General features: G+C 39.5%; 1 protein-coding gene across 1 annotated transcript in view; it reads right to left on the bottom strand.

Annotated features, from left to right (window-relative positions):
• LOC126150305 (Down syndrome cell adhesion molecule-like protein Dscam2) overlaps window positions 1-14,228 on the bottom strand; it is a 195,185-nt gene that overhangs the window by 159,087 nt on the left and 21,870 nt on the right. Inside the window, exon 3 of the mRNA XM_049915868.1 lies at window positions 3,928-4,165. Coding sequence (XP_049771825.1) covers window positions 3,928-4,165 — 238 coding nt within the window. The remainder of the gene's footprint in view (window positions 1-3,927; window positions 4,166-14,228) is intronic.

Genomic DNA, 14,228 nt, shown 5'->3' with positions numbered 1-14,228 from the left:
GTCAGATGCAGATAGTTTGCCTGAAGAGCTTGCCCACCTGAACAGGGTTTTCAAAGAGAATGGATATTCTACCTGGCAAATTAGCAAGGCACTTGCAATTAAGCCAAAGAAACAGGCAGTGGAGAAAGAAGCGAGCGCGCCTACTAAATCTTTAGCTTTTCTTCCCTTTGTTGGCAACATTTCCTTCAAAACCGCAAGAATGCTCCATGGTTTCGAAGTGAAAGTGATTTTCCATCCATCATCGAAGATTTCCGACCTGCTGGGATCAGTGAAAGAAGATCTGGTATTGCAGAAGGCGGGAATTTGTAAAATACCTTGTCAGTGTGGCATGTCATATATAGGACAAACATTGCGAACAGTAGAAGAACGTTGCACTGAACATCAACGCTGTACTCGCCTTTTGTGCAACCTAGCAAGTCTGCAATTGCTGAGCATTGCATTTCCACTGGACACTCAATGGAGTATGACAAGACAACAATTTTGGCCACAGCAACATCCTTTTGGGACTCCGTCATAAAAAAATCAGTGAAAATTCGCATGGCAGACAATCTTATGTACCGTGAAAATGGCTACCAGATAGATAATGCGTGGAACCTGTCATCTCTAAGATCTGCTCCAGACGAAGACGTCAGAGTACTCTGATGGGCGCAGCAGTTGACAACGCCGAAGACAGCTGAGTTCTGCAGTTCCACCAGTGAGGGTGCTGCTGGCCAGTGGTGCGGTTCGTCTGTCAATATGATTTTGACGCATGCACGGAATAATCGCTGCATGCTATATATTGCGGAACGGAGGGCATCTTCGTCAGTCTTCAATGGCTCACCTGAGGATGGCTTGCAGTTGTCCAGTCGAAATATCATGGATGGAAACTAACTACGACTGGCTGCAAGCCCAAAATCTTTTTGAATAGATGAGTCAATATTTTGAACACAATGATATACTCACCTCCTCACAGTATAGTTTCAGACCTAGCCTTTCTACAGTCAAAGCAGTTGAGAGTATGGTAGCAAAAATATAAAATTGTTTTGAAAATGAAGATGATATCTGTGCAACACTTTTGGACCTCAGAAAAGCTTTTGATATGGTCTCCCACAATATTCTCATAAAAAAACCCTACCACTACAGAATGAGAGAGAATGCTCTATGCCTAATGCAGTCATACTTGGACAATAGAAAACAGTTAGTTAATGTAAATAACGAAATGTCAGAACGTCTCCTAGTTGTAAAGGGTGTACCTCAAGGATCTGTTCTTGGACTTTTCCTTTTCATTACTTATATAAATGATTTACCTTCAGTTGTATCATGTGATGCAATGCTATATGCTGATGACACAACATTCATCACATGTGATACTAATCTTGAAAATGTGCAACACAGCATGGCAGTAGCAATGGAGAGGTGCACTACTCAGTTTGAGGCAAATATACTGCAGAAGAATTAAGGTAAAACTGAAGCTATTGTTTTCAATCTGAATGCTCCCAGTCATGATAACAAAGCAGTAAAATTATTGGGATTTCATATACATCAAAACCTCAGCTGGGATACCTACACAGGGAAGATATGTGGCAAATTGGCGTGTGCCATATATCTGCTGTACAAGCTGAGGAGCAGTGTCAGAAAGAACTTCTGTTATATGCATATTTTGCATTCTTCCAGTCGCACCTGAGTTATGGAATACTATTATGGGGCAATTCTGTAGGATCAAAATTAGTGTTTAAATGGAAAAAGAAAGCCATAAGGTACATAGCAGAACTTAGCCCATATAAATCATGTTGAGATTATTTTAAGAAACTAAATATGACAGTCCTGGCCTGTATATTTACAACTGCCTTGTCTTCGTTTAAGAGAACCTGAGTAAATTTGACTTAAGGAGAACAGTTCATGACCATAACATAAGAAGTGGACATACAATTAACATGCCACATGCTAGGCTTGCAAAGACACATAACATCTACAAATATCTTGGACCTGTCTACTTCAACAAATTACCTGAAAATACCTACACAGTGCCAGTAAATAAATTTAAAACTAGTCTTTCAAGGTGGATCAAAAGTAAAGTAATTTTCTTGAGTATGACCCACTTTCCTTAAGAGAATAAATAATAAATTAACTGCAAACTATACATATCCCACACTGTGCAACTATTTTATTGCTGTTTCATGTATTTATTGTTAAAAATCTGTTTGATTATTTATTTGTTATTCACTCAACTATGTAGTTGCTTTATCTTGTAATTGATTTATTAGAAACGTCTTGTTGTTAGTGAAATTTGCACAAATATGTATTGTATCCATTCTGGATTATTATATTGCAGTTAATAACATCTGTCATGACAAAGTTTATATTATTATTATTTTATTATTATATTATTATTATTGTTATGCAAACACTGACAACACCAATTGCATGTAAATATGCTCAACGGTGGAATAAAAAATTTCTATTTGTATTTGTATTTGTAAACAAAATCAACAGAGAAGTGCATGATATGCAGAAAATGCAACGAGGAAGGAGGAACTAGAGAAACAATTTTCTACTATGAAACATGCAAAAGGAAGCCTGTACTTAACCTGAGAGAATGTCTTAAGAAGTACCATACAGAAAAAAAATATATAAATAGTGATAAGCAAACACCAACATTGTTTCAGAAACTAGTCTAAAAGAAAACATCTGTTATTACAGGTTATCTGTCTTGAGCTGACTGGATTCTGATTAAAAAATTACACCAGACACGTTTTGCTTTTATTTTCAAAGCATCTTCTGTGGTATTGGCGTTTCTTCACATAATCTGTTCATACCCTTCTTACTATCAGTGGATGGTTGGTGTTGACTGGCTTCATCTCATATCTGCACTTAGCAGTTTTTGGCATTTTGCGTTATTTCTTGCGCTGCACTATTTACAATTGACTTTCTTAACTGTACTAAGAAGAGTGAGACAGCAAAGGCAGTTACGAAATGTAATAATACAAAGGAAAAGAAAATATATAGGACATACACTAAAAAAGAAGGAGTGGCTTATAAAAGCAGCTTCAGCAGAATTTGTGGAAGGGATGAGAAGGTGGGGGAGGAAGAGATAGCAGATCTCAGATGTTATGCTTCACAAGAAAAAATATAGAGGTATTAAGAAGAAAACGATGGACCACCAGAGTTGTAGATGCATAGGACCTCTTAACGCAACAGAATACTGATGATGTTGTCATGTTAGGCTGGAAAGTGGTGGACAACTGGAAATGTAGATATGAAGATCCTGCTAACACAGCAGAAATATGATTAGTTGTTGTGTGTGGCTGATACAAAGTCTGCAATTTGGTCTCATGTTAACAGTTTCAGTATTTGGAACACAATACATGAATGAAATTATTGTTTTTCCCATAGATTCCAGTGGTGTTATCATGCATGTTCTTCAGCTGATGATAAAATAACTATGAAACTGAGTGGTAGATGCACATCAAGCTGAAAAGAACAACACCGATTAAGTAATTCTTGAAGAAAATCACTGTCATTTTACATATGTTTTATTTAATAAACTGTGACTTGTTATAATGTTTTCTTCAGGTACAAAATATTGGAAGATACAACTACAGACTCAGCTTGGCTAATCACAAGGGTTATGCTTTATGTTGTACTGATTAGAATGAAATGTCTTATAGATACTTTTGGTTAATAATGTACAAGAGTAAATGTTTAGGGAGCTGAAAGAAAAGCAGAGAAAATAAATGATATATTTTAAAAAAAGTAGTGCCTGTGGCTTAATTAATGACCTGAGTAGCTTAATCAACAATTTCACTTCCCCTACACATTTCTCAACTCTGAATTCCTTTTCCTGAAGGACAAATGTATTTAATAACATTGAGATACATGGCAAGTTCTTGATTCTGTTATTAAGTATGACCACTTAATTTATGAAAATAACATCCAGTATTTTATTACCATCTTCCTCTGTTGTAGCAGTGACTTCTTTACTGCGTGGGCCAGCACCAGCTCTGTTGTATGCTTGAATTAAGATGCTGTACTCTGTAAATTTCTCCAATTCATTCAATGTATTTTGTAGTTCCATTCCAGGAATTACTTCAAAAGTTTTGTAGTGGAACGGATCTGATGAGTTACTGATCTTATACCCAATGTAATATCCCAATATGTCTCCATTCTGCAGGTTTTTGTCAGGTGGCTGTAATTAAAAAAAGTAAAAAAAGCTGTTATTCAGTTTTGTTACAAATTTTTACGTCACTACCTTACATGTATTTCAAATATAGGTAGAGCCTAAAATCATGTACAGTATTATGTTTGTAAACAAAAAACTCCATGCAGTGTTACATCCAGTGAACAGAATGTAAACCAAAACTACTGATATAATGAGCTTATCATCTACGATTGCCTGTTTTTAAGAAATTATTACAGTATGGACTGCCCTAAGTTTCATATGAAATGTCTGATACCACTTTTTTTTTTTATTTTTTTTTTTAAATATACACCCAGATAGTTAACAGACAATTCAGTGCTTTCTAAGGCCTTGTATGTGTGTCTTTATATATATCACTCTCTCCAATTTGCAAAAACACTTGATATTCATTGTGGAGGCATACTGGTATAGAATATTCTGGAAGGACGTGCGTTGTCGTGATTGTCAATAGATTGTTGTCAAAAATAAAATTATGTACATATGCTAAATTAAACATCTAATCAAGAAATTTATGTAATAAATATTCAGCAACAGTTAACAAGAGGCTGTGGAAATATTGGCACAAATAACTAATGCCTCTAATTAACATAATTGCAAATGAGTAATGAGTAAACACTGAAAACCTCATTATCTTGAGAAACAGCTTAAAAGTTATTACCAAGTGATGTGTGTTCACTTGTTATCTGTTTTTACGTCCTCTGTTATTACATTTCTAATTAACCCTCCAATTGTTTACATTACACAACTTTCCCATTTCCAGAATTTTAGGTCTTATTTTTTCAATTTATGTATGTAATTGGATAAAGCACGATTGCTGTACTATCATTGAATGTTAGTAACCATATCCAAACTGATATTAATTACATAACTAAAATAATAAAAAAAAGACATTATTGTAATTAAAGTTCAGATTGATTTTCTTATGCAAAACTAAAGATATTACTATAAAATATTATGTCATTTGATATTATATTTTATACATTATTCGGCTGTAACATTTGTTTCATAAATTTTAGTTGTAACACTAAAATAGTAAAAAATTAATAATGGTTTATTTTGAAATTTATTGTTAAATACTATATAAAGCAATGCAGCAATGCTGTGGGGGGAGTCGGTCAGTCAGTTTGGAATTTAGTTTTGGAAGTCAAACAGATCAGTGAAGTAAGTTTGTGTTTTGTTTACATGATGAGTGTGCAGTTCGGTTGTAAATTAATGTAAATACATTTTGTGAAGCATGAAAATTTCATATTCATTCGTCAGTGGACCAGGCAGAAAAAATTTAAGTTAAGTGTAATGATCCAAGGAGAGGGTTACAAACTGACTGTCGAATAGCTTAAGACAGCGCTGCTATGACATTTTTCTAACCTCTATTGTATACCTATCAAATGTTATACATTTCTTCCCACAACTGCCCTGTATTTGTAATATGAAGGGCTGATTAGTAATGAATAATGGAAAAATTAAATAATCATTTAAAATCATAAACTACACAATCTGTTAGTTTATTTAAATTAGTACATATAATTTATCAAGCTGTGAACATGTTGCTGGATAAAAGAACATTATGAAAAACAATGTTTAGTAAAATCCTATATTTGAAAAATATTTGTACACGTATCAGACAGATGTAAAAACTTTACAGACTATAATATATATATATATATATATATATATATATATATATATATATATATATATATATATATATATATATATATATATATATATATATATATAGCTTAACATATCTAAAAACAAAGATGATGTGACTTACCAAACGAAAGTGCTGGCAGGCGATAGACACATAAACAAACACAAACATACACAGTAAATTCAAGCTTTCGCAACAAACGGTTGCTTCATCAGGAAAGAGGGAAGGAGAGGGAAAGACGAAAGGATGTGGGTTTTAAGTGAGATGGTAAGGAGTCATTCCAATCCCGGGAGCAGAAAGACTTACCATAGGGGGAAAAAAGACAGGTATACACTCGCACACACACACACACATATCCATCCGCACATACACAGGCACAAGCAGACATTTGTAAAGGCAGAGATGTCAGTCGAGGCAGAAGTTCAGAGGCAAAGATGTTGTTGAAAGACAGGTGAGGTACGAGCGGCGGCAAATTGAAATTAGTAATTAGCAGAGATTGAGGCCTGGAGGATAACGAGAAGAAGGGATATACTGAAGGGCAAGTTCCCATCTCCGGAGTTCTGACAGGTTGGTGTTAGTGGGAAGTATCCAGATAACCCGGACGCTGTAACACTCTGCCAAGATGTGCTGGCCGTGCACCAAGGCATGTTTAGCCACAGGGTGATCCTCATTACCAACAAACACTGTCTGCCTGTGTCCATTCATGCGAATGGACAGTTTGTTGCTGGTCATTCCCACATACAAAGCTTCACAGTGTAGGCAGGTCAGTTGGTAAATCATGTGGGTGCTTTCACACGTGGCTCGGCCTTTGATCGTGTACACCTTCCGGGTTACAGGACTGGAGTAGGTGGTGGTGGGAGGATGCATGGGACAGGTTTTACACTGGGGGCAGTTACAAGGTTAGAAGCCAGTGGGTAGGGAAGATGGTTTGGGGCTTTCATAGGGATGAACCAAGAGGTTACGAAGGTTAGGGGGACAGTGGAAAGACACTCTTGGTGGAGTGGGGAGGATTTCATGAAGGATGGATCTCATTTCAGGGCAGGATTTGAGGAAGTCGTATCCCTGCTGGAGAGCTACAATCAGAGTCTGATCCAGTCCCGGAAAGTATCCTGTCACAAGTGGGGCACTTTTGGGGTTCTTCTGTGGGAGGTTCTGGGTTTGAGGAGATGAGGAAGTGGCTCTGGTTATTTGCTTCTGTACCAGGCCGGGAGGGTAGTTGCGGGATGCAAAACCTGTTTTCAGGTTGTTGGTGTAATGGTTCAGGGATTCAGGACTGGAGCAGATTCATTTGCCACAAAGACCTAGGCTGTAGGGAAGGGACCATTTGATGTGAAATGGGTGGCAGCTGTCATAATGGAGGTACTATTGCTTGTTGGTGGGTTTGATGTGGACGGACGTGTGAAGCTGGCCATTGGACAGGTGGAGGTAAACGCCAAGGAAAGTGGCATGGGATTTGGAGTAGGACCAGGTGAATCTGATGGAACCAAAGGAGTTGAGGTTGCAGAGGAAATTCTGGAGTTCTTCTTCACTGTGAGTCCAGATCATGAAGATGTCATTAATAAATCTGTACCAAACTTTGGGTTGGCAGGCCTGGGTAACCAAGAAGGCTTCCTCTAAGCGACCCATGAATAGGTTGGGGTACGAGGGGGCCATCCTGGTACCCATGGCTGTTCCCTTTAATTGTTGGTATGTCTGGCCTTCGAAAGTGAAGAAGTTGTGGGTCGGGATGAAGCTGGCTAAGGTAATGAGGTTAAAAAAAACCGGAAACCATCCTTGTAACCATTGGTGCCACTTCCTTATACACAAATATTCTGCATGTCCATGGCCTCGCTGCGATGGAGCACTTCCTTTCACGCCGATCACCTGCCACCGTACCTAAAACCTCTTTCCTCATTACCTTAGGCAGCTTCATCCTGACCCACAACTTCTTCATTTTCGAAGGCCAGACATACCAACAATTAAAGGGAACAGCAATGGGTACCAGGATGGCCCCCTCGTACGCCAACCTATTCATGGGTCGCTTAGAGGAAGCCTTCTTGGTTACCCAGGCCTGCCAACCCAAAGTTTCGTACAGATTTATTAATGACATCTTCATGATCTGGACTCACAGTGAAGAAGAACTCCAGAATTTCCTCTCCAACCTCAACTACTTTGGTTCCATCAGATTCACCTGGTCCTACTCCAAATCCCATGCCACTTTCCTTGACGTTGACCTCCACCTGTCCAATGGCCAGCTTCACATGTCCATCCACATCAAACCCACCAACAAGCAACAGTACCTCCATTATGACAGCTGCCACCCATTCCACTTCAAACGGTCCCTTCCCTACAGCCTAGGTCTTTGTGGCAAACGAATCTGCTCCAGTCCTGAATCCCTGAACCATTACACCAACAACCTGAAAACAGGTTTTGAATTCCGCAACTACCCTCCCAACCTAGTACAGAAGCAAATAACCAGAGCCACTTTCTCATCTCCTCAAACCCAGAACCTCCCACGGAAGAACCCCAAAAGTGCCCCACTTGTGACAGGATACTTTCCGGGACTGGATCAGACTCTGAATGTGGCTCTTCAGCAGGGATACGACTTCTTCAAATCCTGCCCTGAAAAGAGATCCATCCTTCATGAAATCCTCCCCTCTCCACCAAGAGTGTCTTTCTGCCGTCCACCTAATGTTTGTAACGTCTTGGTTCATCCCTATGAAATCCCCAAACCACCTTCCCTACCCTCTGGCTCCTACCCTTGTAACTGCCCCCGGTGTAAAACCTGTCCCATGCACCCTCCCACCACCACCTACTGCAGTCCTGTAACCCGGAAGGTGTATACGATTAAAGGCAGTGTCACGTGTGGAAGCACCCACATGATTTACCAACTGACCTGCCTACACTGTGAAGCTTTGTATGTGGGAATGACCAGCAACAAACTGTCCATTCACATGAATGGACACAGGCAGACAGTGTTTGTTGGTAATGAGGATCACCCTGTGACTAAACATGCCTTGGTGCACGGCCAGCACATCTTGGCAGAGTGTTACAGCGTCCGGGTTATCTGGATACTTCCCACTAACACCAACCTGTCTCCGGAGATGGGAACTTGCCCTTCAGTATATCCTCTCTTCTCGTTATCCGCCAGGCCTCAATCTCTGCTAATTTCTATTTTCAATTTGCCGCCACTCATACCTCACCTGTCTTTCAACAACATCTTTGCCTCTGTACTTCCGCCTCGACTGACATCTCTGCCTTTACAAATGTCTGCTTGTGTCTGTGTATGTGTGGATGGATATGTGTGTGTGTGTGCGTGCGAGTGTATACCTGTCCCTTTTTCCCCCTATGGTAAGTCTTTCTGCTCCCGGGATTGGAACGACTCCTTACCCTCTCCCTTAAAACCCACATCCTTTCGTCTTTCCCTCTCCTTCCCTCATTCCTGATTAAGCAACCGTTTGTTGCGAAAGCTTGAATTTTGTGTGTATGTTTGTGTGTCTATCGACCTGCCAGCACTTTCGTTTGGTAAGTCACATCATCTTTGTTTTTAGATATATTTTTCCGATGTGGAATGTCTCCCTCTATTGTATTTATATAGCTTAACAGTTTTACAATAATCTCACAGGATGATGATGTTCCACACTTCTAGGAGCATAGGGGATAATGCAGGAGACCCATCCACTGTACTAGTCAAGTCCCTATTGGAGGCGGTTTGGTATTACCTTCCTCCGACCATAATGGGGATGTATGATGATGAAGAAGATGACAACAACACAACGCCCAGTCAACTCGAGGCAGGAGAAATCCCTGACCCAGCCGGGAATCGAACCTGCGACCCCGAGTGTGGGAAGCGAGAACTCTTCTGCAAGACCACAAGGAGACCACAGGAGAAAGTAACATATCTAAACATTAGCCACCCAAGCGAAAACAGATGGGAGATCAAGTGACAGAACTGGATCTAATAATACACAGCAGTGTCATAATGAAATAAAATAAAATCCTACAATATTTTCAAAACTATATAAGTGTTTCTGGTCACTTTTATTAACATAAATTTCTGTCATCTACATGTGATCATATATCCTTAGTACATTATGCTGTGTAGTACACAGTTTTATGAAGAATGGGGTTTTCTCTTAATGTGTCAGTTAGGTAAAACGTAAAAGACATATAATGTTGTTGGTTGAGATATCCTCTACAACTGCAGAATCATAAATTAAAAGGAGTTTCTTTATTCACACCCATCGGGTACATTTCTTTTGTAAAGTGCAAATGTTGTGTCTTAAGTGTATTCAGTCATTAATTCACAGGTCATGTCAAAAAGGAGAACCTTCACAGACATGAAACAAGCAAAGGTATACATTAACAACTACAAAAAAACACAAGAAAATTGTAGTAATTTAATCTGTACATTCAATTAAAAACAAAGTAATGCTATACTGCTCAATGCTATTCATGCTTATGTAAGTGACTGTGATAAATATGTGCAGAGTGGAGTGCCATGAGTTTATGGATGATTATGCTTATGACAGAGAAAGGAGAAGGCGAAACCCAATGTTGGTACATAGTCTACTCTAGCACCAAGGTGACAGTCAAGTTTTAACATCACCATCCAATGGACAGACCATCTTCAATTTTTCCATGTGGACACTATCACTTAGACAGTACATACAGATTTGAAATTTAATGCACAACATTGGCAAAAGGTCTGGTGATCAGGAACTTTATGCTACCATCTCTCCTCCCCTTAGTGGCTGAATACTGGCAGTTAAAATTTCTTCCATCACCTGGATACCTCAGAGATGAGTGACATTACACAAATGTACTTTGGTGGATGTGACTAGAGATTAGGTTATGGAGAAAAATATTAATATTTGTGTATAAAGGAATATGGAGTCCATCTCTGACACATAGTGAATAAAGGTGGTGTGGGAATAGAGGAAATTATATCTTTGGCCATTGTCTCCTCCTTCAAACTTACTGACTAGTAGGTCAGTCTACGTATTTCATACTTACTGGTTTACAAGTTAGTTTGTGTACTTCCAACTATGTTACAGTTGACAAAGGTATCTTTTACTATGTTTCTGCACAACTTTCAAGTTATTCTCCCATAGTCTACAGCACATGGTTTGTGTGATTGTCAATTTAATTTAAATTGCAATATATTCTGTTGTTTTACCACACATACATCTAGTTTTCTGTTGATAAACTGGTACAAATACCATCGAAAAATATTATTATAACATTAATGACAATAATATGAAAAGGATAGTTGTAACTCACAATGTAGCAGAGATGCTGACTCACAGACAGGCCCCACAAAATACTGTTGAACAAAGCTTTCAGCCAAACAGGCCTTCATCACAGTGAAGACAACATAAACACAAATACTCATGTAAATGATTCCATGTAGGCTTTCACGGCCGGCGTCTTCATCAATAAACACTTCCGGGCTAAGTTGCTGTGGTCGATCTGCAGAACTTCTTCTTCCTGACGTTTCTTTCTCAACTACGGAGAACATCTTCCGAGGTGAGTCAACGACTGGCTGCTAGGAGTTGGGGCCGCCGCTTATATGGATATCGTAGAGGGCGCCAGCACACGTCATGTGGCGTCGATGTGCAGCTATCTCTGGCTATCGTCTGTTCCCTCGATTGCAGGCAATCGATTGTCACGTGATTGATGCAACGTCGACCGCCATATCTTATCCAATTTTAATCCTTCTTCTTTACGATTAAAATTGTATTGATGTTTGTGGATTTCAATTGCCTCTCTATACATACGTGTATAATAATGCGACGTCCTCGCTAGCACGCTTGTTTCACCAAATTTTATTTCGTGACCTCCATCCATAAAAACATGTTCTGCTACTGCCAATTTGTCGATATGTCCCAAGCGACAGTTTCTTTTGTGCTCCGTCAACCGTGTATTGATGCTTCTTTTTGTAGTTCCTATGTAAACCCTGCCACAACTGCACAGAATTTTATATACCCCTGGGGTGGCTAGGGGGTGACGAGCATCTTTTGTTGATCTTAGGCATTCACTAATTTTCTTAGTGGTCTGAAAATGGTCTCTACCTGAAACTTGGCTAGTGCTTTCCCAATGCGATCCGTGATATTATGGATGAACGGAAGAAATACTTTTCCAGCTGATGGTTGTTGCTGTCTCCTATTTTTAGGCATTTTTCTATTTGGGTGAAGTGCTTGGTTAATCCCATTTTTCGTATAACCATTTTTTGCAATAGCCATTCGTTAATGTTTTAGTTCTTCTTGTAAGTAGCCTGGTTCACAAATATTATTGACCCTATCCACTAGTGTTTTTATGACCCCCCTCTTTTGCCTAGGGTGGTGGTTTGAATTCTTATGGAGGTAGCGATCAGTATGAGTACCTTTCCTGTAGACCTTATGGCCTAAGGTCCCATCTGCCCGTTTGATAACTGATACATCCAAGAAGTTAAGTTGTCCATTCTTCTCCTTCTCCATAGTAAATTTAATCTTTGGGTTGATGCTATTTGAGTGTACCAGGACATCATTCAAGTCTTCTTCCTCATGATTCCATATTACAAAGGTATCATCCACATACCGATACCACTTAGAGGGGCTTTTTTTTGGCCAACTGTAGTGCTTGATGTTCAAAATATTCCATGAATAAATTCACAATTGCGGGACTTCGGGGGCTTCCCATGGCTACCCCATCGATCTGTTCATAAAATTCACCATTGTACTGAAAATAGGTCGAGGATAGACAGTGTTGGAACATGGCTACTATATCAGTAGGGAACATATCGGCTATATGGGAGAGAGCTTCATCAATTGGAACCATTGTGAACAAAGACACTATATCAAAACTGACAAGGATGTCATTAGGACCGACAGTGATTTCCCTCAATTTCTCAATGAAGTGTAGAGAGTTTTTAATATGACTCTCAGTTTTGCCTATGTAAGGTTGTAACAAAGAGGCAAGGTGTCTGGCTAGTTCTTGGGTAGGAGCTCCAATTGTACTGACTATTGGTCTCAAAGGAACATCAGACTTATGTATCTTTGGTAATCCATATAATCTCGGAGGAGAAGCCTCCGTTTTACAAAGATACTTTTTAACTTCTGTAGGAATGGAAGACTGTTTTATCAGACGATTGGTGGCATTCAGCACATTCGTTGTGGGATCCTTTTTCAACTTCTTGTATGTGCTGGGTTCCAGGAGATCACTGATCTTCTTGTGATAATCCTCAGTAGTCATTAAAACAGTAACATTTACCTTGTCAGCGGCAACTATAATAACATTCTTGTCTGCATTGATTTCCCGCAATGCCTTCTTTTCCCCTTGAGACAGATTACTGCTAGGTGGCTTAGCTTTGCATAATATCCTGGAGGTTTCCATTCTAATTTCATCAGCAGAATATGATGGTAACTGACGAATTCCTGCCTCTATATTAGCAATAATGTCCTCCATAGGAATCTTGGATGGAGTTATTGCAAAATTCCCTCCTTTAGACAGAACAGAAAGTTCTTCCTCTCAATTCTTTTTCCGATAAATTAATAACCGTTTGGGAATTGTTTGGAATCAGTGTTTCCTGTTGACCCTCTTGTAGATGATCAAACTTCTCCTTCTGCCTATTGGAAGACACTTCTGCACTAATCTCCATAGATCTAAATGTTAAACTGTCCACTTTGTTTCAATGACAAAACTGCATAGTATTGCTAATACGTAAATGAAGCTTTAGCAGTTGACCATCACATACCGCCAGTCCTCGTCGTGTCTGACGTATCCGCTCACGTAGTAATGCCAGTTCCATACGAGAGTAAATACGGTTAGCTTGTGCAGAATGAAACATTCTTCTCACTTTTAAAAACTTGGGAACTACACCGGTATCACGACAGCGTAGCAGAAAAGTGAGTGAGCAAAGTTGTTGACCTTTCTTCTTGCATAGGTTCTCCAGTCGTCGTACCCTAGTTGACATTTCCTCCCCGTAGAGGTGTCGAATCATTCCATGTAGGCTTTCACGGCCGGCATCTTCATCAATAAACACTTCCAGCTAAGTTGCCGTGGACGATCTGTAGAACTTCTTCTTCCTGACGTTTCGTTCTCAACTACGGAGAACATCTTCCGAGGTGAGTCAACGACTGGCTGCTAGGAGCTGGGGCCGCCGCTTATATGGATGTCATAGAGGGCACCACCACACATCACGTGGCATCGATGTGCAGCTATCTCTGGCTATCGTCTGTTCTCTCGATTGCAGGCAATTGATTGTCACGTGATTGATGCAACGTCGACTGCCATACCTTATCCAATTTTAATCCTTCTTCTTTACGATTAAAATTGTATTGATGTTTGTGGATTTCAATTGCCTCTCTATACATACATGTATAATAATGCGATGTCCTCACTAGCACGCTTGTTTCACCAAATTTTATTTCGTGATCTCCA

This window comes from Schistocerca cancellata, chromosome 2, assembly GCF_023864275.1.
Source record: "Schistocerca cancellata isolate TAMUIC-IGC-003103 chromosome 2, iqSchCanc2.1, whole genome shotgun sequence".
NCBI lineage: Eukaryota > Metazoa > Arthropoda > Insecta > Orthoptera > Acrididae > Schistocerca > Schistocerca cancellata.
Note: the sequence above shows the minus strand (reverse complement) of the source record. Positions and strands in the feature narration are given on the sequence as shown.